Genomic DNA, 24,483 nt, shown 5'->3' with positions numbered 1-24,483 from the left:
GAGGATGGAGTACTCATATTACATTTATTGAGCACCTAATGAGGGCCAGGCATTGGGCCATTCCCACTATTTATTATTCAAAGATATTACATCAAACCAGGAAGAGGCATTATTTTTTTTCTCACTTTCCAGAAAACAGGCTTATTTGCTTTTTCCATACTTACACAGATAATAAAGTCAGAACAGTAATTTGAACCAAGGTCTTCCTAATCCCCATGCCAGTACCCCTTAAAGTATGCCATAATATCCCCTAAAACAGAATGGAAAGAAACACTACCTCAGAAGTGTTTCAAGCAGAAAGTACACAGGGAAAGGCTAAGCTACAGAGAGCACTTACATCTTTTGATGAATGGATCCTATACCAGATATATCTTTTCTTTTTTTTTATTGGAGTTCAATTTACCAACATATAGCATAACACCCAGTGCTCATCCCATCAAGTGCCCCCCTCAGTGCCCGTCATCCAGTCACCCCAGATATATCTCTCACTTCAGTATAGTCCATTCTAAAATATGATAGGATCTACAAAAAGTTTCCCACAACAGTTATTACTGCAATCCTGTCATTAGGCTAAATAATTATACTGTACTTAAATAATAATGTCTTTCATCAAAGGACCCAGGACAGGAGGAGGAGTATGACTAATTTTTAAAAAGACATGAATACTATCACTGAGAATAGGGGTGGAGAAAGCATTAGGGAATTGTGGAAGGTGTGAAGCAGATGAGGGAATTATTTATGCACATATTAGACTCCGACTGGGATGGAGAGGAATAGAGCAACTTAGGATGTAGTTCTGCCACATATTTGAAGACCTAAAGTTCTAAATCCCTACACTTTAAAGCAAAGCCCTTTGATGTAGTAATGCTGCCCTCTTCTTTCTCTTCCTCCAGAGAGCACCTCTCAGTGCTCACAGTTGGGGTGCCAACATAAAGGGGTCATTTCACTGAAGAAGGGCAAGGCCATGGCTAACCAAACCAAACCAAGCACATCCTCTCCTCTTCCTGCTAGCTCCCACACACCTCAGGAAGGAAGGTGGGGACTCACCACGAGTTCACTGAACATGACGTCCAGCTCCTCCACAGGGGGCATGGGTAATGCTGGCTCCATGGTCTGAAGAGCAAAGTTGCTATCGTTTCGCAGCCGATAGGTGATTTCTGGGTGATCATTATTTCGGAAACAGCAAAAGATGAACGAAATCCCCCGTCCACCTCTCTTCCTTGGGGCCATGGCTGAATTCTGTTCTATTTCTTGAAGTAACTAAACTCTGTAAAAAAGAGGACATGATACAGTTAAGGGTGAAAAAATGGATAAAACTTTTGTTTTAAGTCAGACCAATTCAAGAAAGAGACCTCTGTATTGGAAGCAGTTAATATACCCCTGTAGGGCACAAACAGGACAACCCTAAGAGGATTTGGAGCCCATTTGGGCAAAGAGCATATCCTTCTATTCACTTGTTGAATGTTTCCTGTGACCAACTGCTGAGCAAACAGTATATCCCTACCTCTCCATGCCACAGTGTATGTCCCAATCACATTGGTCATTCTTTGCCTAGCACATGCTCTTTCTTGCCAACCCATCTTGTTCTTTAACTCCCCTGCAAGAATGACCATCTTTTCCTTACTCGCTAGGAATCTAGGATCTCTTACCCTTTAAAGTTTGAGATCAATTGCTTCTTTTTAACCTTCCCAAAATAGAATTAATGATACATATGCTAAGGCATATCTACCCATTCCAGTTCATATCACGTTCTAAGTTTCTTAAGAGAAATACCCTCCTGTTAGACCATGATTAACTCCAAGTCAAGGGAAGGAACTGTACATCAAGCAACTTGTTGGCACTCATGTCCTGCACAGTGCCAAGAAAGAAGGAGGCATTCAGTTACTGTTTATCATGTTGAATAATTTAAATTCATAACAAAGGAAGAGTGACTTCACATGACCTAGAAGAGTCAGAGATTTTCAAAAAGATCAAATGAGTTCACCAATAGGGAGATGGTTATATTTCACATAATAGAACACTGTGCACTTATTTTTTAAAAAGGCATCTGTATATATAGATATGGAAACATGTTCAAGATGCTGTATGATATATATATTCTACAAGATTACATGTTTAAAAGAATGTATATATGTACTTATGAATATATGTAAGAAAGAGCTAATAGCAGTAGCCTCTAAAAAATAGGGGACTGGAGAACTATTCCTTTTCATTTTACACCCTTTTGAATTTGAATTTTCACCACAAAAATACATTTTTAATGATTATTTGCTTTTTAAAAATTACAGTTATATGTATTGCCTTGGGAAAATTTCCAAGCTACACTGTCAGATGAAAAAAAACAAAGAACGATGTGTACAACATGATGCCATATGGCTTTTTATTTTTTAACTTTTTAATTTTTATTTATTTATTTGAGATGGAGACAAAACAGAAGCAGCGGGGAGAGGGAGAAGCAGACTCCCTGCTCAGCAGGGAGCCCAACATGGGGCTCCATCCCAGGACCCTGAGATCATGACCTGAGCCAAAGGCAGATGCTTAACCAACTGAGCCATCCAGGTGCCCTAATATGACTTTTTAAAAACAATCTCATGCAATGATACAATCTCTGGTCAAAGTTTTCACAAATAACTATGATTTACAAATGCTTCTAGAGTCAAGATCTCTACTCACTCAAGGGATAATGGTCTCTGGAAGCTGGCAACTAGAAGTCTTTGGGATGGGAAAGGGAAGGAAATGTAAAGAGCAAGGTGTCCCTCATGTAGCCCTACATGATGATCCAACTGGCTCTGGAATAAAGACTTAGCTGAGACATCCAATATCCCAATCTGTTGAAGCATGCATCTCCTGGCCGAAAGTGTACTTGTGCAAGGTCATAGGAGACAATATGCAGTACCTGGGGTTCCTTTGGTAAATGTGTGTTAACACCTATTTTATACCAGGCACTATAAACACCTAAAGATACATAAATGAAATGGGTCACTAGGAGCTTATAATCTGGTGGGAGAGAACAGTGTACCAAAGAGGTATAACAAAGGTAATATGGCATATCATACCAGTAAGTGCTATGTAATCAAGCAAAAAGTACACAGGGAAGAATCTAGAAATGGTCCCTGACAGATGAGTGGAGCTTTGATAGACTATGGAAAGCAGAGCATTTTGGCAGAGGGAACAGTGTAAGCAAAGGCACAAAATGGGAAGAGGCATGGAGTATATAGGGAGTGAGTGGTGTTGTGACACAGGTTGTGCTATCTAACACCATCTTTCCACTGCAAAGCCCAGGGCTCTCATCTTCCCAATCAAAACCCACCAAAGTCTCCCTGATACCAATCTAATTGGCTTTCAGTGCTCCATCAAATCCAATCCAACTCAACTTCTGACTTTTCTAGTTCCTTAAAAGTATCTTCCACTTTAGCCAACAGACCATTTTCTATGTCCCATAAACATCCTGCACTCCTCTTATCTTCCATCCAAGTGGTCTGCTCATTCCTTCTGCCTTTATCTTTGTCAGTATGCTCTCCATCCTGACAGTACCAATTCCGACAACCCTCAGTATGGTGAGCCCAGCCCATCCAATGCTGGTGATAAGAGAAATTTGGTTCAACATTTCTGAAGGGCTATTTTTCAAAGCCTTGAAATAGTCATACTGTTGACCTACTATTTCTAATTCTAGAAATATATCCCAATGAAATATTCAGATACTATCAAAGATGTTGTCACAAAAATTTTCAAAGTGTTAGCTATAGTAACAAATAAAAAAGGGCAAAAATAAGTGGTAGTAATAGAGGACTATGCGGAAAGGGTAATCATGGTACAACTAAATGACAGACCATCAAGTAGTCCTCTGTAAAAGAATATTTAATGACATGTTAATTTTTATGATATGTAAAATAAAAAATAGGCATACAATGTCCCATTTATGTAAAATATACATCTAGGAGTAGAAAAAAAGTACCAGAGAAATGCACCAAAATGTGAGCCAACAGTTAGCTTGTATCAAATGTATGGCTTACTTTTTTAAAAAATGAAAAACTTTTCTGAACTTCCCAAGTTGCTGTCACAATGAAGACATACTACTTTTACAATAAGATGGATTAAAAAAAAAAAAAACACTCTGATTGTTTATATGACAGATGGAAGGAGGGAAATGTGTATGCAAAAATGTTCTTTTCAAAAATATCCAAGTTATGATGATCCATACTCCAGCTTCTCAAACTATCTGAGGTGAAGGACTAGTTGCTTTCCTTCCAATCTGTTAGAAACATTTTTTGTCAACTATAATGCAAATAGCTCAGCAAATAGCTACAACATTTTCTCTCAGTGCACAATTCTTGTATTCTTTGTTAACCAGCAAGGGTAGGTAGCAATAGCACTGAGGTACACCAGAGGATGGGAGTTAAGACTTACTAGCTCATCAAAATAGAACTGTTAATGTTTGTCTCCAATGTACATTCTAAGGGCAGGAACCATATCCCCCTTGGTAGGCAAGCCAGAGTTCTGCACACCTTGTCACTCAACTGTCAGTAAAATGAAGAGAGACTGCTCAGGAACTATTGTCAAGGTCCACGTGACTAAGTGCCTCTGTATGGGGGGGAAGGAGGTAGTGTTTAGGTTGTTAGAAGATGCATGGGGTGGGGAAGGGCCAGAGAAATTAGGTAAGAGCCAGCCCAAGGAGGGTCATATGGTTCATGCTCAACTTTCAAGTTCATTTCCAGGCAGTCTTGCTAACCTACCTAGTTGAATGTGGTCTAGGCCCTCTTAGCTTTTGTAACCCCTCTCAGGCATAACCAACAGTTCAAGTAATTTGTAGTCTGGGTCTCTATTGATCCAACTCCATGAGAAAAAGCACCCACAACCTGTGTCAGCACCTCATACACATAAGAGTAGGACCAAAGTATGTGGGAAACAAACAGAGAGAAACTTTACTTTGCACTTTATAGGTTGTTTCACTTAAACCCAAGTTATATTACATTCTGGCCATATTGAGGTGGGGTGCATAGGAAACACTGAGATCAGTCTCCTCTTATCTCTCATCTGAATGACTACAACAGTTCTTCAATTCTTCTCCTTGGCCCATGATTCCCCAGTCTAGAGGTTGACAAACCTTTTCTGTAAAGGGCCAGATAGTAAATATTTTAGGGTTTGCAGGCCCTTAAGCCTCTGTCACAACTAGTTAACCCTGCCATTTTATTATGAAAGCAGCCACAGACACCTCTAAAACATGGGCATGCCTGTGTGCCGATAAAACTTTATTGTGGATAGTGAAATCTGAATTTCATATAACTTTCTCATGTCACAAAATATTCTTTAAAAAATTTTTTTTATTACTTAGAAATGTGAAAAACATTCTTAGCTCATGGGTCATACAAAAATAGGTGGTGTGCCCATGAAAGCCCATGGGTTGAAAGTCACCAACAGCTGCTCTACTCCATTACATTCACCATTTAATTCATTAAGTCAAAAGTCTGTTGAGTAGTCAGGTGCCTGACTGGCTCAGTCATAGAGTATGAGAATCTTGATCTCAGGGCCATAAATTCAAGCACCATGTTGGGTGTTAAAGATTACTATAAATAAATAAACAAACAAACAAACAAACAAACAGTTTAAAAAAAGGCTTGTTCAATACTGATTATGTGTTATTTTTTAAGGAAAGGGGGCCAAAAATGAGATGATGTAGGCTTCAGAGAGTTTTGGAAAAGTTATTTGTTTTGGAAAAGGTATGAAAGAAAAAGAAAAGTAAACTAAACTGTAACTATTAATTTTAGTTAGCATTACAGGGAATGCAAAAAATGAAAGAAAATGGTGCCGGGGGAAGCGGGGGGGTGCGTGGAGACAGTGACTTTTAATACTGTGATCACAGACAGCCTCTCCAGAGAGGGCATTTAAGCTGAGACCTAATGGGTAAATGGAACTAGTCCTGCAAAGTACTGGGGGAAGAGGATTCCAGGCAGAAGGAGTATGTGCAGAAGTTCAGAGCAGGTGGGGAACTTGGCACATCTGAGTCAGAGAAAGAAGACCACTGTGGCTGGGGCATAGCAAATAATGAAGGTGTTAAGAGAGAAGCATCTAGGAAGGGGAGGGGCCCAGACCCCAAGGCCTTGTCCACTGGAGTGAGGAGTCTGGGACTTATTCTCGGCACATAATAAATCTGATTGTGTCACTCAGCTCTGCAGTGTCTTCTGGACACAGTCCAGCTTCCGGCATAGACTATAAGACCCTCCACGGCCTAGCCCTTGCCTACCTTATTTTCTACCCTCGTCTCCTGGCACCATGAACACTTCCCCCCGACCCCGCCCCTGGCAGCATGTGCACATAGTATCCAACACTGACAGGAATCACACTTCTGAGCCCATACATTCACAGTTCCCTCGGCCTAGGAGGCTCTTTTTCTTCTGTACCTATCTTCCACTCACCATTCAAGACCCACTCAAATATTACTATCCTAATGGGCCTTTAGTTTCCCAGAGATGGTCAACATTTCTTTCCACAGCTCAAGCACCATATACATGGTTGAGTGTTTTTGGGTTGTCTGGGATTTTTTTTTTTTTTTTTTTTTTTTTTTGAAATTCACGTGTTTCCCCCACTAGACTATGAGACAGAAGACTAAGTTTCATTCACTCTCTGGCACATGGTATATTCACAATAAATGTTTGTTAAATGCAAAAACAAATACCTAAGTGAACAGATGGTCTTGTCTCTGAACTTTAGGGTTGTGTGACTGGGTGTTCTTCTCACAGTTGCCAGCAGATCTGTTTTTCACAAATGCCAAGACATTTAAAGTCAATCACATCACCAAGTGCTCCTTAGCCACTTCTCAAGCTTTCAGATGCTGACAGTAGCTTCACAAACAGACTTCATCCTGCAGCTTCCCTCAGGCGAGGAGCTTCTTTCTAGCTGAACTAGCTGGTGCTTGGTTTTTCCACCCACCCTCAAAAGTAAGCTCCATGGGAAAGAGACCCGCTGATAGAATCTTTTCCCCATTCCTTACATTCAATAAACACTTTACCCCAAGAAAGTATTTACTTCCTCAGCTATCATAGCTGAACTTCAATAAGCCAGACACAGCATTAGGTGCTAGAGACACAGACAATGAAAATTCACAGATTCAGGGTGATCACAGCCTAGTTGAGAAATTTAGGGAGCAGCTAAGTTGCTAACTCTATCCAACGAAGAGGGAATGCAGTTACTGAAACCTGGGGCCTATGCTTCCACATCTTGGCCCCTTTTTTAATCAGATCAGCCTGAGGGAAAGAACTAATTCCACCATGACAGCTGGGCCCTCAACCAGAACACATCTTCTAATCTCAGCTGCTGGCACCATTGCAGAGGGGAAGAAGTCACCTCTGGGACATCCAAAATGCAATCCATCTATAACATTACAGATGACTATTGCTATGCCATGCACAAGGAAGCAATTAAAAAGCTACTTAAGATTCTGGAGCAGGTGCATTTTGCTTAGCAAAGAATAAGAAATTTAATCCATCTGTGGCCTGCTTGAAGTCAGAGTCATTTGTACTGCTCTTTAACAAAACAAACAAGACTTGCAATGTGCTAACAGTCAAAAAATGAGGGCCAAATTTTCGGGAATATAGATGATGATGATGATAACGATGATATAAAACATTGGAGAACTTACAGTCTCCAAGAAAACCTTCCTTAACAGTTTTCTTTGATAATGCCAACACATATGTGATATGTAAGGTTTGTTTTCCACCAAGCAACACAATATTGGTGCCTAATGTATGGGGTAAACTTGAAAGTCACGTTGACAGAAAAAGACGCATACATCTTTCTAATTGCTTTATCAGGGACTTTTGCTACACATTGATAATGATGGCTCTCCACACTAAGGGATACTCTCACTGGCTAAGTCACCAAGGTTCTCCTCCAACCAAAGTGGTTACAGGGAAATAACTTAGATCCTGAAGAAGGGAGAAAGGAGAGACTGGGAGTTCCTGCCAGTCACCACCTTGGTCAGACAGTTGAGAGCTTCTGTATGCACTGGCCACATGTGGTAGGGGGACCGTAGACACCATAATCCACTTCTATTTTTTTAATCAAGACAGTATTTCACATTTAATTCTCCAATTTTAATTGCAATATTAAAATACTGTCATCATTTCTTCATTGTAAATGATCTCTGGAATTTCTCAAACAATGTCACAGACATGAAAGGAAGGAAAAGCAAAAAACAAACAAACAAACAAACAAAAAAGTATGTCCTAAGATTAACTTTAAAGAGAATGGTTGGGGAACCCTCTGCTTTAATTGCCATACCTCTTGTTTTCAGAGCTGCAATTTGCCCCACATTTTGCAATTTTCCAAAAGGCCCTGATATGTACTTTTGTTTTCAACATGATAACATTAACCCAAATTCTCTTATCAAGAAGAATGTGAAAAGAAAAAAAACGCTTTGCTTCTTTCCTTGGCCATCTCTCTCCCCTCTCACATTCCTCATGTCTGGTTTCATTTCCCAAGCACACCAGATGCCAAATACTATTTGGAGCTTTAAAAAAATCATGGGATACAGTCTAAAGGTTGTAGAAGTGTTTGAAAGGGGATGTGTTTTCCTTGCAAGTTTCAATATCTTCTCCACCAGGAAACGGAAAGGGCGTTTCTCAGTAAGTGTGTCCAGTGGAGGGCCAGCCCTTTCCACACACTCGGTGCCAGAAGGATGTTCTAACAGAACACTTCTGGAAGTGGCTTTTGGAAATACACCCTGCAGTCAATCCCCTCAGCCACTGGCTTTCCTGAGGAAAGAGGAAGACAATACAAGTATCCCACCACTGATGAGAACACCAAAACCCAAACATTCAAAAAAGCCACTGGTACGCTGAAAGCACTCTCTGCTCCACTGCCTTAACCAGGATAGTGAATGCAAAGCACTCTCCCTCCTCTGTGTCCACTCCACGTTGGTGTAGGCAGGGGATGTGCACAAAGTAGAAGCCAGAACTTGTCCCATTCCTTCCCCACTTCCTCCCCAGATAAGGGATGAAGGAACCCAAGTGAAGTCCATGCACACCCTCAAGCCAGACCAAGCCTCAACCAGCACATAATTAAGTCATCCTTACAAGCCCAAGTCAGACTCCTGCCAGAAAACATCCCCCCCCCCTTCATGTAAAGAGCAAAGGAGAGATGGACCTCCAGGTTTCACCCTAAAAAGCTGGCAATGACTGTACTGTCATGACTCAATACTTTAACCATGAGTTGAGGACATAAATCCCTAAAGCCAATACAACCCGGTTCACGAGTTAGCAAGCTTGTGTTGTTCACGTGACAGAAACCAGTCTGGAAGCCAGGACATCTCGTCTTGATCCTCTGGGAGAAGGGCCAAACCAAAAGTGTCATTGGAGCTCCCCACCAAAGAAAGCACAGCCTTGCCAGACAGCCTGTGCCCTTGGGACTGCCAACCTGTTGCTAGTCTGTGAGTTAGGTCAATAAACAAATTTACACGAAGCCGAAAAGAAATGCAAACTGTTTTCCACCTTTAGGTTTCTATCTTCAGTGCCTCTAAAGGATCCACTTCGATTGTACAAAGACAAATTTAAAGGAAGGATTATACAAACATAGGAAGCTACAACTCAGTGGCCAGTTGTGTCACATCAAAGCTCTCACTCTTCCAAGAAGCTAAGTTTTGCTCTTTCACAGACAGGTAAAACAAGCAACTTTCCTGAATCACCTAGCAGTTCTTTCAGGAAGAACAGGAGGAGACATCACAGTCACCAGAGGAGAGTACTTATACATTGCAAGGCACCAACAACTGCCTGTACCATATGCGCTCTGGACCTCTGCTGACCCCATGGAAGTGGCCCCTGAAGTCAGAGTCTTCACTTCTATAGGCAAACGTCATCGTGCCTCTTAAAAAACGCCTCCCTGCCACCATGAGCACACTTCACGTACGTCAGATTTCAGACCTTACCAAACAAATAGCTAAGGCTTTGGTGCTATCTACACAAAAAATCTAAGAGATGTTATAAACTCTTGCCTAAAAACAAGTAGATTATAACTCATTTGTTGGAATCTTCTCACAAGTGAAATAATTCTGGCAAATTCTAAGAAAGAAGAGGTTCAATAGGTATACACTTAGTTTTAACAACCATGTTTTCCAGATCTTCAAGTAAAGCTGAATATGAATTAGAGAAAATAAACCAGAGGTACTCTGGGCCCAGGACTCACAATGCCACCCTCATAGTAATATTAAGTTCCTCTCCCCACAAGGACCCTTGGAAAAGTGAGCACTGTTATGAACCCTCACAGCTCCCAAACCAGATGCTATCAATCTTATTCCCTCTCAAATACCATAACTACGTTTTATCATCAAGGTATCTCATTGCCAAGTAGATATAATTTTTACTTGTACACAGGCCTTTACAGAGAATAAGGTCCACTGGCATCCTAGGGAAACTACAGTTCTCTGAACTAAAAATAAAGAAATAAAAGCTTGCCTAGAGCGTTTTTATATGTTCATGTTTACTGTAAAAAAACTTAAAACTCACTAATTACCCTCCTCTGTTCATGTTCTTCTGACTACTTTTATGCCAAGATTAATATAATTGCAACAAGAGAAAATGAAACACCATGTAGAACAAAAGTTCTTGGTTAAACTTAGCCTCATTCTCTGGTAACTATTAAGAAACCCCCATCTTTCTCATGGAAAATGTCTGTGCTTTTCACTTAGGGAAAAACTAATGAACAGACAACATGACACAGGCAGCCGTGGAAACCTGACCCGGGTTCAAATAGCAGCTCACCCACTTCTTTCCTGGAGGAACTGTAGGAAAGACTTCAACATCCAAAAGTCCTCTATAAATGTCTGATGGATTTTGAGTGGACATTACAAAGGGAAGTAAGAACTACATTAAAAAGTTGGGAGGAAAAAAAAAAAAAAAAGTTGGGAGGAGGATTTATATTTGTTAACTACTGTTTGGTGGCAATGTGTTAACCAGATTCCTTTCTCGGACATTCCTGTGTGTATCAGCAGAACAAATTCCTGGAATGAGGCTGGTTTCATCTCTACAGGGCAGTTGTCATCACTAAATCAAGGACTCTGCAGGTTAGTCAGCTTATCTGCAAATTGTGGGAAATTCTCAGAGAGTTTTAGGGGCAACGTGAGAAAAGGCACTCAAAAAAGTCTTTGCTTTCCTGTATATTTTGAGGCATTCGACAGATTAAGGATTTCAATCCAACCACTTACACAAGAATACCACATAGCACACCTGACTTAGTCACTGCAACAACGCTGACACTGGCAATACTGACCTGATTCTCCTTCACATTTTATGCAGGCACTAACCTCACCTACTTATTATTCTACTTTGTACATCTGAAGGCATCTTTCTATTTAGGGGAGTCATTGTGAATTGGTCACCACATTAGACACCCTACTGTAAAGCACCCAGGGCCACAAGCTTTCACACTTTTGCTTCAGAAACGTCATTCGGAACATGTGTGGACACAGCCACCATCTGCCATTACAAATGTAAAAATATGTTTATAGAAAGCTAAGGCCATGGTGATTCCTGGGTTTAAAATCAGTGTGGTGAGTTGTTTACTAGGATCCTGAGTCTCTCTACATCTGCTACTCAGAGGCGTTCATTTTGGGCTTGGGCTGTTACTGAGTCCTGCCCATGACAGACAAGGAGAAGCCACCGAGAAACAGTAAGGACAGACGCTGGAGTCATATTATGAAAACTGCAACTCCCTTAGAAAGTACCACCCTACCCTTCATAAAAATCCTACTTACAAATTTTACATAATAAATCTTCAAGAGAGGCTCATGAAAAGATGATGGTAAAAGCTTCAATTGGATGCAAGTTCAGGTATAGAAATAAGGCAGTAAAGAGGCATTCTGGCCCTCACCTGTTTGAGATTTTGTATGGCTCTCATAGGTACTGCTCTTCCATGCAAGCTGTCCCAACCCTTCTCGAAAGACGCACATACCCTCTAATGATGGAAGTGAAGGCATTACTTTGTTATGTCGGCCTGTAAAACCAACTTCCAAAACACACAGCACTAAAAAGACCAAGAGAAGTAAAGCTTTGACATGGGATTTCCCCAATCTCTCTTCATGTTGGGAACCTTCAAAGGCACTTAGTTAGATATACAACCCTCTGAAATCTTAGATATACAACCCTCTGAAATCAGAACAAACTTTTTCATGATGGAGGCTGGGATGGGGGAACTCAGTTCCACAATGGGCAATCTAATAAGCCGTGGATAGGAAAATCAATTGTATCACCTCAATGGAATGCAAAATAGCAATATCTATTGTTGTTTTTGATGTACTGACCCTCTGATCCACATCTAAGAATTCCTGGATTCCATATACAGGAATTAACCTATAGATATACTCACACACAAGCACAGAGATATACTAACAAGGATATTCACTACAACACTGTATCAGAAAACCCATTCATCATTTGTAATAGAGAATCATCTAAGTGACCCTTCAACAAGTGAATGTTTTAGTAAATGTTGGTATGCCTGCAGTATAAAAACACTGCTTCTGGGGATCCCTGGGTGGCGCAGCGGTTTGGCGCCTGCCTTTGGCCCAGGGCGTGATCCTGGAGACTCGGGATCGAATCCCACATCGGGCTCCCGGTGCTTGGAGCCTGCTTCTCCCTCTGCCTGTGTCTCTGCCTCTCTCTCTCTCTCCGTGTGACTATCATGAATAAATAAATTAAAAAAAAAAAAACACTGCTTCTTGGGGTGCCTGGGTGGCTCAATAGGATAAGCGTCCAACTCTTGATTTCAGCTCATGTCATGATCTCAGGGTTGTGAGATCGAGTTCCACATGGGGCTCCATGCTGGCTGTGCAGCATGCTTAAGATTCTTTCTCTCCCTCTCCCTCTGTCCTTCCCCCTAACCCAACAAACAAACAAACCCACTGGTTCTCATATGCCAATTCCCAGGCTTTATTTTACTCCATACCAATTACATCAGATATTCTGGTACAGGGGGCCTAGGCATAAGTATTTGTCCAAACTCCACAGATGACTCTAATATGCAGATAAGTTTGAGAACCAGTGCTACAGAATCCTATGCCCAGGTTCAAAGAATGTCCTAGGTCCATGAATACTGACATGGGAAAGAGATAACATATTAAAAACAGGAAAAAAGGAGAAGTCAAGTTGCACAGGAAAACATATTTATCACCATTTATGTTAAAACTAAAGCAAAACTGTATTTGTAACAATACACACACATACACCTATATATGTGAATGCACAGAAAGCCTTCCAGAACTGGAAGTATAAACTGTAAGTTACTGAAGAATTTAGTAGCCAAATGCTTGACACACACACACACACAAAACAAATGCTTGACACATGGAAGATGCTCAATAAATGGTGGCTGTTATTTCCATGTGCATCTAAATTTTTGTAACCTGTAGTTTTGCATGGATAATGAACTCTTAAGTACATCATACAGTATTCGACTAAAACTAGAAAGTTTGCAAGCCTTCCCAATAACCTCATTAAAACTCTAAGTATACACCTGAATAACTCATTAGTCTTTATTTAAAATTACAGTTTACTTTGTGCATACTTGAAACCCATGCCCAAAAATGCATACAGCTTCATTGTCAATATTATATTGATTTGCAGATCCACCAAAATGGCGCATTTCAAAGCTATTCTACACTGAAAGAAAGAGAGAGCAAGCATGAGCTGGAGGAAGGGGACAGAGAGTAGCAGATTCCCTGCTGAGCAGGTAGCCAGACACAGGGCTTGATCCCAAGACCCCAAGATCATGACCTGAGCCAAAGTTTGATGCTTAACTGACTGAGACACCACGTACCCCTAGGGTCCTCTTTATTAATCATTAAAACGTCACTACAGTGCTTATAGAACCAAATGAAAACATGGTGATTATGTGAATTCATAAGAGGCAAGAGATGGTCTTTCCTAGACCAAGATTTTATCAAGGAATTTTATGAAATTGAGGTCTGAGTGCTGACAATAGTCCTACAAGATAAGACTCTAATTATTTCCTGGCTACACCTTCCAAAGTTTATGTAACTGAAATCTGACTCCTTCAAATATCAATAAATATTCATTACAAACAGCTGGAAAGGAAATCTATGATTCTGAGAACTGCAAAATGATTACCAGTATACTGGTATCAGTCCCTGCGAAACAAAGTTACCATTACTTTGGAAGCAATGAATTTGAAGCATACACTGGAAAAGGGAAAAGTAAAATGGATTTTTCTGAGATCATCACAAGATAATAGAAAATAAGTACACACAGCTCACAGGAAAATGACAACCAGGTCTGAACAAATGGTCCAGTATCAGTCAACGTGGTATGCCCATCAAACTTTGGGAAAATATCAAAGATGGAAGGAACTCGATTTGATACCTATTGAATTAATAAGCTCCTTTGGCAAGTGAGTTCCAAGTCACTTCCAGAAATTCCATACGACCTCGGAAGAACGAGACAATGGTGCCATATCTGAAAGTTAAGAAGTCATACAGAGATAGAGTCTTAAGGAAGTATAAAGTCAAGGCATATGCTCTCAGAAAAAGTGCTTTCCTTTTAACAGGAACTTCAAAACTGTCTAACTTATACATGATAAATGCAATGCATAAACCTTGAGGATAAAGATGGGATGGGGAAAGTTGTGAGAGCTAGCAGGTGTTGCCACAGCCAAGAGAACACATATGCTGAGTGAGTGAACTAGTGAACATATATCATCTCTTTTCATAAACAAAGCTAACAATCCACCAAAATAGAAATAACCAGCAGCTACAATGAACACTGTATTCTCATTTGTGATGTCTCTCCATGTGACAAACATCCTTGGGAAGCTATTCACATAGCTTAACAAACAATTCTGAAACTGTATGAGCCAAACAAATGGCGAAGAAAGATCTTTACTGAATTTTAATTACTACACAAGGATTACTACACTCTTGATTCAAACCAGGCCAAAAAAAAAAAAAAAGGCTGTTCCACAGTCATCAGGGGGGAAGTGTGAAGGAAGCTGATACTAGCCAGTGTGCCTACTCCACCCTACTCTGTAATTTTCTATATAATTAGGTGAGAATAGTAATTGCTCTATTGCATAACTCAAGAAGACTAGACACAGAAGAGACCATCTCTCTTGCAAAATTTGTTCTAAGTGCCATAACAAGAAAAGCTGTTTTAAATAGTTACTTTGGAGGTACCTGGGTGGCTCCGTTGGTTAAGGGTCTGCCTTCTACTCAGGTCATGATCCCAGAGTCCTGGGATCAAGCCCATGTTGGTCTCCTTGCTTAGCAGGAGGCCTGCTTCTCCCACTGCCCCTCTCCCTCCTCATGCTCTCTCTTTTTCAATAAATAAATAAAACCTTTAAAAAAAATTGTTACTTTGCTTCATGTACAAAACGTGGAGTAGCTGGACTGAGGATAATATGTGGACTTCATATTCTGAAAAATATTGTTAAACAGCCAAGAGTGATCAAGTGGCTAAAGTCATCAAGAAGCTTTCGATAGAAGACTGGTTAAATGATGTAGGGTATCTCTGTATAATGAAATACTATACAGCCATTTAAAAAAATGGGATGGGTGCCTGGGTGGCTCAGCTGACTGAGGGACCAACTCTTGATATCAGCTCAGGTCATGATCTCAGGGTTGTGAGATTGAGCCCTGCATCAGGCTCCGTGCTCAGCAGGGAATCTGCTTGAGATTCTCTCACTACCTCTCCTTCTCCCTCTGCCCCTCCCTCCACTCATGCACAAGCTCACGCGCGCTCTCGCTCTCACTCTCTCTCTCTCTCTCTCAAAAATCTTTAAAAACAACAACAAAATCCACAGGACACCTTTTTATCATTAAGAGATCTAAAGTATATTAAATTAGAAGTCCAAGTTGTGGAATCAACATGGTATATCATAAATGTAAAAAGAATATACTTATGTAAACATGCAAAGAAATTGCCTAGCCTGTGATAAAATAATAGCTACAAAAACCCATTAAGTTGCTCCTCCTAGAGAAGAGAATAGACATTGGAAAAGGAAGGAAACTTGTTTTCATCTTAGTTTCTTCTAATTAAAAAAAAAAAAAAACAAAAAACATGGGCTTGGATTACTTTTTTTTTTTTTTTTTGTCTTGATTATCAAGCTGTTTCCAAAAGTTTAGAAAGTCATAAGTCCTTATAAAAATTAAGTGACTTTCTGGGGAGCCTGGATGTCTCAGTTAGTAGAGCATACAACTTGATCTCAGTGTCGTTGGGGTTAGTTTACTTAATTTAAAAAAATTTTTTTAATGACTTTCATTTATCAGCCCTCTTCAATATGCCAGCCACTTTTAATGTGCTTTACATCCATTTGGTATCTCAATTAATAAAAGAGATAAGCAGTGAATCCTTAAGTGTCTCCCCGAGAACACAGTCCACTGTCAATGAATTTCTACACTCTGACCTAAGTTGCTTTAACTTCTGCACTTTTCCACTTCACCACACCCACCCCTACAATTGTTAGTTCTCAAAATGAAAACAATCTGTTCAACTGTAAAACACCAATAATGAACAATGACTTTTTTTCCTTTACACTTATAATTTATAAAAGGAGGTGGAGAGAGAAAAGGAGAAGCAGCTACCAAACAATTTCCTAAAGACAATACTGCATATATCCATGCGATTCTAACTCATCACTATAGCAACAAATAAAGAGCTGCTCATTTTCACCAAAATGGTACAGTTCAGAATCCCTTTAAATCCATGGGATTCTTTGCTACAGAAGTAAATATTGCTATTCTTTATCTTCAGGTAATCCACTCTCTAGGTGGCAGCCTCAGGAGCATTACATAAAAGACCAGAAATGTCTAATGATAGATTTTTTTGTTAGGTATTTATTAGGAAGTTTGATCTAGAAGGAATGAATTTGCTTGAAAATCTTAAAGTCTTGCTTCCTAAAGCCCAAATTCTAAAGCTACTGAAATAATAGTACAGTGTATCCTCTTACATTCATAGCTTCTGACCCAATCTTAAATAAGCAAGCAAACACAGTCATGGGGAGTATAAATTAAAAGGGACCCCAAATGGAAGCATAACAGCTGATCACAAAAGATGAGGGTAAACACTGGTAACTTGTTTTTTAAAGGACAAGAAAATTAATGTCAAAATAAGAGATTGTATAACACTAGAAGAGACCTCAAAGTAGCATCAAAAATTTAGGCTATGCATTTTAAGTGAACATTCAATCTACATGAAGATGATGATAAAATTGCTTAATTTTTATTTATTCATGATTTCTACATATATACCACCACCTTTCTGCTGTGTCCCATGTCTCCTTTTTTTCCCCTCCCCAAATCATCATTTACCTTACATACACCACTTTCCATTCCACGAAAATAATCATCCAGGACAATCCATCTTAGGTAGGTCTCCCTCCTATTCATCAGCTGTGGCAAATGTTCTCACTAACCTGGCTATTGGCTCCTCTGTGGTAACTCCTCTTATAAACAGCACCACCTCACTGGGTAGTGGCACGTAAAGGTAAAAGCCAGTCTCTTTGTGGAAAAACAAGCTAGTTAACAACTGTACCTACTCAGACTGGAAAAGCAACCAGGACAGAGATGCCCAGAGATTTGTAGGTTGTAATCAACCTACAAATACACACACACACACGTGCACACACATATACAAGCATGCATATACCCATGCAGGTGTCAAACTGGTTTTTCCTCATAGATACAATTTATAGGCAGTCAAGAATCACTCCCCTCCCCACATATATACACACAAATCCCAAGTTCATAATTCTGTGTGATAATTTACACATTTTATTCATTCATTCATTCATTCATTCATTCATTCATTCATTCTTGGACCCAGTGTGTGCCCACTCTCCTGTTTAGTTTTGGGATACAAGGATGAACGAAACAGATGTGGATCTTGCCCTAGCACAACTAGTTCACAGGCACAGGAGCCCATGGCTTCTTAAGCCATTTCAAGGTTCCAGACTCTGGCTCTGTGAGCAGTGAATAAGGGGAGTAGTCAATTTCTACCTCATCTTTGATGGGGAAGAGTAGATTCTACTTGCTTCAAATAATAATTCAGTTTGCCAGTAACTTCCATGTTCCCTTAAATATAGCTTAGGAGAGGAAGTAAAATGAAGTAAAGGGCCCTTAACAAACAAGGGACAGGGGATCCCTGGGTGGCTTAGCGGTTTGGCGCCTGCCTTAGGCCCAGGGCGCGATCCTGGAGTCCTGGGATCAAGTCCCACGTTGGGCTCCCTGCATGGAGCCTGCTTCTCCCTCCTCCTGTGTCTCTGCCCCTCTCTCTCTCTCTCTCTCTCTCTCTCTCTCTCTCATAAATAAATATATAAATCTTTAAAAACAAACAAACAAGGGACATATAGTACCCTGCTAAGGTTTAGAACCTCAAACAAGACACCAGCCTTCCATTTCCATCCATGAAGGATTAACTGCTACAAAAATTGCCCTCCCATGGGATCCCTGGGTGGCGCAGCGGTTTGGCGCCTGCCTTTGGCCCAGGGCGCGATCCTGGAGACCCAGGATCGAATCCCACATCGGGCTCCCGGTGCATGGAGCCTGCTTCTCCCTCTGCCTATGTCTCTGCCTCTCTCTCTCTCTCTGTGTGACTATCATTCATAAATAAATAAATAAATAAATAAATAAATAAATAAATAAATAAATAAATAAATATTTTAAAGAAAATTGCCCTCCCCCTATAAATAACCAGAAAAGTAGACAAAATACATGAAACAACTGTACTAATTACTAGACAAAGGCAATGCAGGACAATGATCCCTGAGGGAAGGAAATTACAAGTGAAATGAGCTCTACTATCACTCCAACTTACTAGGCAGTAGTGCAGGAAGAGGAAACCCCAGTCAAGCCAAGCCAAGCTCAGAGGCCTTGCTAAGCTGAGGAGTCAGAGATAAACGTTCAGGGAGAATGAGGCAGCAACTCTGGAAATCTATAAAGAGGTCCTCTCAAATCGTGGGCAAGTACTGCTCTGCACAAGGACCTAAGGTTCGCACAGGGCTGAGAATAACTGGCATTCCCACCAACTGAGTAGAAAGAGCTGGTTTACATAAAACATCAGGAAGTGTCCCAAAAGGGTCCTAGACACAGGCTGCTCTAGAAAGGGCTTAAAAGGGCAGCCCGGGTGGCTCAGTGGTTTATTGCTACCTTCAGCCCAGGGCCTGATCCTGGAGACCCGGGATCGAGTCCCACGTCGAGCTCCCTGCGTGGAGCCTGCTTCTCCCTCTGCCTGTGTCTCTGCCCTCTCTGTGTCTCTCATGAATAAATAAATAAAATCTTTAAAAAAAAAAATAGAAAGGGTTTAAAAGCAGCCTCAAAAGTGTCTCACTGATCACAAATAACTCGACTGTGTGCCAGAACCAAGGCCAACACTCTTTCAAGGGAGTCCTTTAGGCAGAAAGAAATTGATACCAGATAGAAATTTGGATCTATATAAAGCAATGAAGAATGCTGGAAATGGCCAACCTGTGAGTAAATATAAAACCAGATGCTGCCACTGACCTTCAGGATGTGCTTCTGTAGAAATCTAGTGAAGACCATAACAAGGTCAGAAGATAAAGGTCAAAGTAGGTTTTAGCTCTACCACTAACTATCCCTCTAACTTCAGTCTCTTAGAGCCCTCTGGGCCACTATTTCCTCCAAGTAATGCCCTGCCTTGAAATGTCACTACACTACATAGTGACTAGTAAGGTGCTTTGTAAATTCTAAGGACTGAGCAAATTCTTACCAAGTGCCTTGTATGTCTGGAACTCAGTTTCCTTATCCATAAAATTAAAGTAATAATAGTACTCTGCACATGTGGTTGTTGTTTAGATTAAATAAGTAAATATATGTAAAGTATAAAGAATAATGCCTTGCCAGAGTAAGTTCTTATAGACATGATTATTATTACTATTTCTTCCATTACAACTACTATCATTATTGGGGCTGCTAATTAATGAAACTATAGGGTATATGATGATGAAAAAGACCAATTTGGTCCTTGTCCTCAGAGTCCACATTTTGAGTTCCCCCATAAGGAAGACAATGCTTTGAGGATAATTTGTCAAAATTTTGCCTGAGAAAAATATGGGATAGCTGGAAAAAATTACTAGTGTGAAGGGATCCCTAGACCTTAATTCCAGCTCTGTTCCTCAAGTAGCCCTGGGACCCTAATTACTTAGCCTGTTGGAGACTCAGTTTATCCTGACAGAGGTTAAGTAAGAATCTTCAAAGATCCCTTCCAGTTCTAACATCTGATGAAGTGAACCAGAGGGCCCATTTTAGAAGCATATCATTCCTGCCTTTATCTCAGCACTTTAATCCGCATAGCACCAAATCCCTGTATAGGAAAAAATTAATCTTGAGGAAGGGAAGTCTGTGATTTAAGAAACCCATAAGAAATAAGCTCTATATCCAGGATCACTATAAAAGTCTATACATAATTCCCAAACAAGAACCAAGGTCACCTGATTTCTCTCTCTAAAAATGGGACGGAGTGCAATAGCCCTCTTGTTTCCACCTATCACTGGTAAACCACCGTTTTGATTTTGAGAAGCTAATATAATTAGAGTAAGCTGGGAGGCTCTTCCTTTTGGTTACAATGTTTGAATTGGCTCCAATCAAACAGAATTCTCTCTCCTGTCTACAATTCTACAATTAAGGAGAAAAAATGGTAGTACACTCTTGAAGTTCTTTATGCCTAAGAAAAAAGAACTTTGTAAACAGCTAGCTTCTTTGACTGGTTGTTTATACCAGTATGAACCACAATTGATAATCTATCAATTATAAACACAAAAGCTTCCACAAAATTAACTGGTTCAAATCTTACAAAATAGTTAATTTTAGCGAAGTCTCAAAAACTAGGATCTTCTTTTTTGATAAACACCATTCAAGATAGAGTTTCCACTGGAGGAAATAGGAAGTGGTAGAACCCTAAGAGAATGAATCTATAGCTAATTTTCCAAAAATAATTGTGAAAGCAACTTTTCTAAAGTTTTCCCAACATGTTGAAGAAGATGAGCCAAAGATTTTGCAGAATCTTATAAAGAGCCTCTATTAACTTTATTGGAGAGAACATGTCACACAACATGAACTTGAGGAAAAATATTTTTCTGTACATACATATAAAATGCTGTGTATCATTTCAGGCAATTCCCAGATTCCCTGTAGTTTACCATGGGCCTCAGCCCAAAAACTTTAAAGTAACACACAACCAAAATGCACCAAAGGAGTCCTTAAACCATACTGGCACAAGCATGTGCACACACACAAAGTAAAATGTGAGAGTATGCTATTATCTGTCTTGGGACCTGTGACTGCTATCTCTAATGGACACATTTCTTACCAATTTGTCTACTCACATACCTATGGGAACTACCTCACTCCTCCTCCATGTGATTCTAGAAAGGTGGTCAACCTCTCTATCAATAGAGGTGGGCACATGGCAATGGCTTGGCCAATCAAGGCACTCTGTCCCCTGGGCAGTGACTGATCGAGAGATGGGCACCCAAAGTAAAGAAAACCAGAGGCTTTTATGTGCATCGATGCTGTAGATGAGAGGGTTGCTTTCTTTTTCTTGGAATCATGAGATACAAGGATCATAAATACCTGGAATTTACAACAGTTGCCTTTTCCACCATGTGTTGGAAACTGCCCAAAAATGAAGCCAGCATAGACAAAAGCAGAACTGAGAAATGGGACAAGAGGAATGGGGAGATGAGGTTTTAATGACATTGTTTAACTACTAGATCCAACTAAGCCTCAAGTCAGATATCCCTGCAACTTCCCAAAGCATATTTCAATGAATTTTTCTTCCCTTAGGCCAATTTAAGTGGGTTTTGTCCCTCAACAATGCAAAACAAACAAATAAATAAACAAAAAACCCTGATTCATGCTCCATTTGACTAAATGAGATGGAAACTATTACTTGAGTGTCTCTCAAGTATCAGAGACCACGTGGAACATCAATATGCAACATTTTAGCTAATTTTTATTATCATGCTAGGAAGCAGATGTCAAAGTTTACAATAAAGAAAGCTACCAAGAAAATCCATAGAACTAGGAGGTGTCCGCAAGGATTTAAACTCTGCCTGTCTCATTCCAAAGCCCATTCTCTTCCTACCAACTAACTACCCCCTGAAACCGTGTCTTTCAAGCTCCAGCATTATTTTCTAAGAATCAACCTAATAATCAAGCTGACAATCAAGCTATAATTCCAAACATAAATGTCTCATTTCAGAGGAGGCTCTAAAGACTTTGCTGCTCACAAATCAATATGAATAATGTAACACCTCTTTTCTCAAATGATTCCTATTTTTGGAAACAAATTTTGCCAGACTAACTTTCCAGGAATTTTAAATAAGCCTATGGGGGACTTATTCTTTGAGGCTTGGAAATAATAAGTTTTAGTGTGTATGGTGCTGAAAAGACAAAGTTAGAATATAGAATGTAAACGTCATCAGCACGCCTAAGCAGGAAGCATTCAGAAATAACCATTCCACCTCGCTTTTTCAAAGACAGGCCACAATCCAAAATTTTAGTCATTCATCTCTAACTTTGTCCCCAGCAGTTGAGTTTGTGAGAGACAGACTGTGTGGCAAGGAAAGGAATCTAACAAGGGTTGGGGGAGGAGGGGGGCACAAACAAGGCACAATTTAAGGAAAGTATCAAGAACCTAAAAATTCTACCATTAGGCCTTGCAAAAGAACGTATCACAGGTAAAGGTGTTAAAAGTTGGGGGAGGCAAGAAAGAAGGGATATTGCATAGCAATAGATAAATTATGTATATTTAACTGGGCATTACTATCCTTTTTTGCAGGACTTGGGTGTAACCAGTGGAACTGAGGCCCCTATTTGAGTAATAGACAACTGTCCTAATTATAAATTGGATTATTTATTTTATATAACCACAAGAAAAATGTAAATGTTAAAACCATAGGGTGTCACCCTATTTCATAACATGTAATAGTATATTCCCTAGTAAGGTAATTTAGTTTTCTAAGTACTTGTGTATGCATGGTGCCATTTGATTTTCCCAACAACCTTCAGAGGAAGAGAAGCACACGCAACCAGATACTGTTTTCACCTCTACTTTACACAAGATAAACTACTATTGAGCACTAAAGTGACCTCCACAAGGTCAAAGCACTCCTAAGCAGCAGAGTAGGGACTTGAATTTAGCCCATTCTTCTTCTAATATTCTGAACTGCCAGCCTGACTATCCTAGATTTATCTAACAGAGTAGCCTTGGGCTCTTCTGTTGAAAGCCTCTGATGAAAGAAACACTAAAATTAGATTTCAAATAGTTTATTATTATGTGTCATCAATACATGTAATGTTTTAGAGGGTAATACATTGTACTTCCAGGAGGTGTCTATAGTGGCAAAAATCATACAAATGTAGATAGTCCAGTGTTATATTGGGTCAACTACAGCTTTAGCGACTCTTCCATTCATCTAAACATTAATTAAGCGGCTATTTGTCAGGGGTTGTATATGAAGGATTAAGGAATATAAAATTGAACAAGCCATACTCTCTGCCTTTCAGAAATCAAACAGATAAGAGAGGCTGACTTGTTGATGCACTATGAGAACACAGAGGAAAGAGAAACTATTTCCAAAACTATCTCTACCAAGTGAGAAACTAGAGAAATCACCCTTAGTTCCAGTCATTAAGGAACTTAAAATCTAACAGAGAAGAAACTCATGAACACAGCAAAATACAGAGCAATAGATACAAATGCACAAAAGAGGTATTAAGTACTCAGAGGACATAAAGGGCACTTCTAATTAGGATGACCTCAGAAATTTTTTGAAAAAGATGAAATATGAATAGGCCTTTAGAAAAGTGTTATATCTTAGTGGAGTCTAAGGAAAAGACTACAAAAGCCAGTTGCCTGCTCCCTGTAAAGACACATCCTGAGAAACTTCAGGTTCCATGTGGGTCTATGACAACCATCTAACTGAGGACAATGGTGCTTTTGGACTCCCTTGAGTTTCCTCTTATTCATGAGGTCATAAAGACAACTCAACAAACAAACCAACCTGATGAAAAACATCCAAGACAGTCATCACTCATCTTTCTAGGACCTGAGCCATCATGTTAAGAAAATAAATCACTGGTGCCTACGCCATATCTCTCTAAATAGCCTTTGGACCCATTGATGGAAAGACTGCAATGTAAAGAACAAATATCTTACTCTTTAAGATTGTCAATTATATCCTCACAAAATATTCTTACCAAAACATATAGTTCTGAAGGAGAAACAAGTTATGAATATATCACCTAAAAGCATGCTAATACCATGAAAAGGATATATGGGCTTCACTAATTTTCCCATTTCCAGCAAAACTGGAGCTCATACATTTGCTCAACTAAAAATCATTACAAAGTATAAGAGACTTGAGAGATCATCTTCATTTTATAGATACCCAAGCTATGGGAAATTAAATGACTTCCTCAAGCTTATACACTAATTTGAAGACACAGAAATTTAATTAAGACTA

The 24,483-nt window shown here is 39.8% G+C and overlaps 1 protein-coding gene across 4 annotated transcripts in view; it reads right to left on the bottom strand.

Moving 5' to 3' along the window:
• DAAM1 (dishevelled associated activator of morphogenesis 1) overlaps positions 1–24,483 on the bottom strand; it is a 166,610-nt gene that overhangs the window by 99,599 nt on the left and 42,528 nt on the right. For 3 of the 4 annotated variants that reach the window (XM_077909468.1, XM_077909471.1, XM_077909470.1), the window contains exon 2: positions 1,048–1,267. In XM_077909468.1, coding sequence (XP_077765594.1) covers positions 1,048–1,230 — 183 coding nt within the window. In that variant the 5' untranslated portion in view covers positions 1,231–1,267. Of the gene's footprint in view, positions 1–1,047; positions 1,268–17,308; positions 17,445–24,483 lie in introns of those variants that run through there. The other variant, XM_077909469.1, reaches the window with a different exon arrangement.

The sequence above is a fragment of the Canis aureus genome, chromosome 9 (assembly GCF_053574225.1).
Source record: "Canis aureus isolate CA01 chromosome 9, VMU_Caureus_v.1.0, whole genome shotgun sequence".
Lineage (NCBI taxonomy): Eukaryota > Metazoa > Chordata > Mammalia > Carnivora > Canidae > Canis > Canis aureus.
Note: the sequence above shows the minus strand (reverse complement) of the source record. Positions and strands in the feature narration are given on the sequence as shown.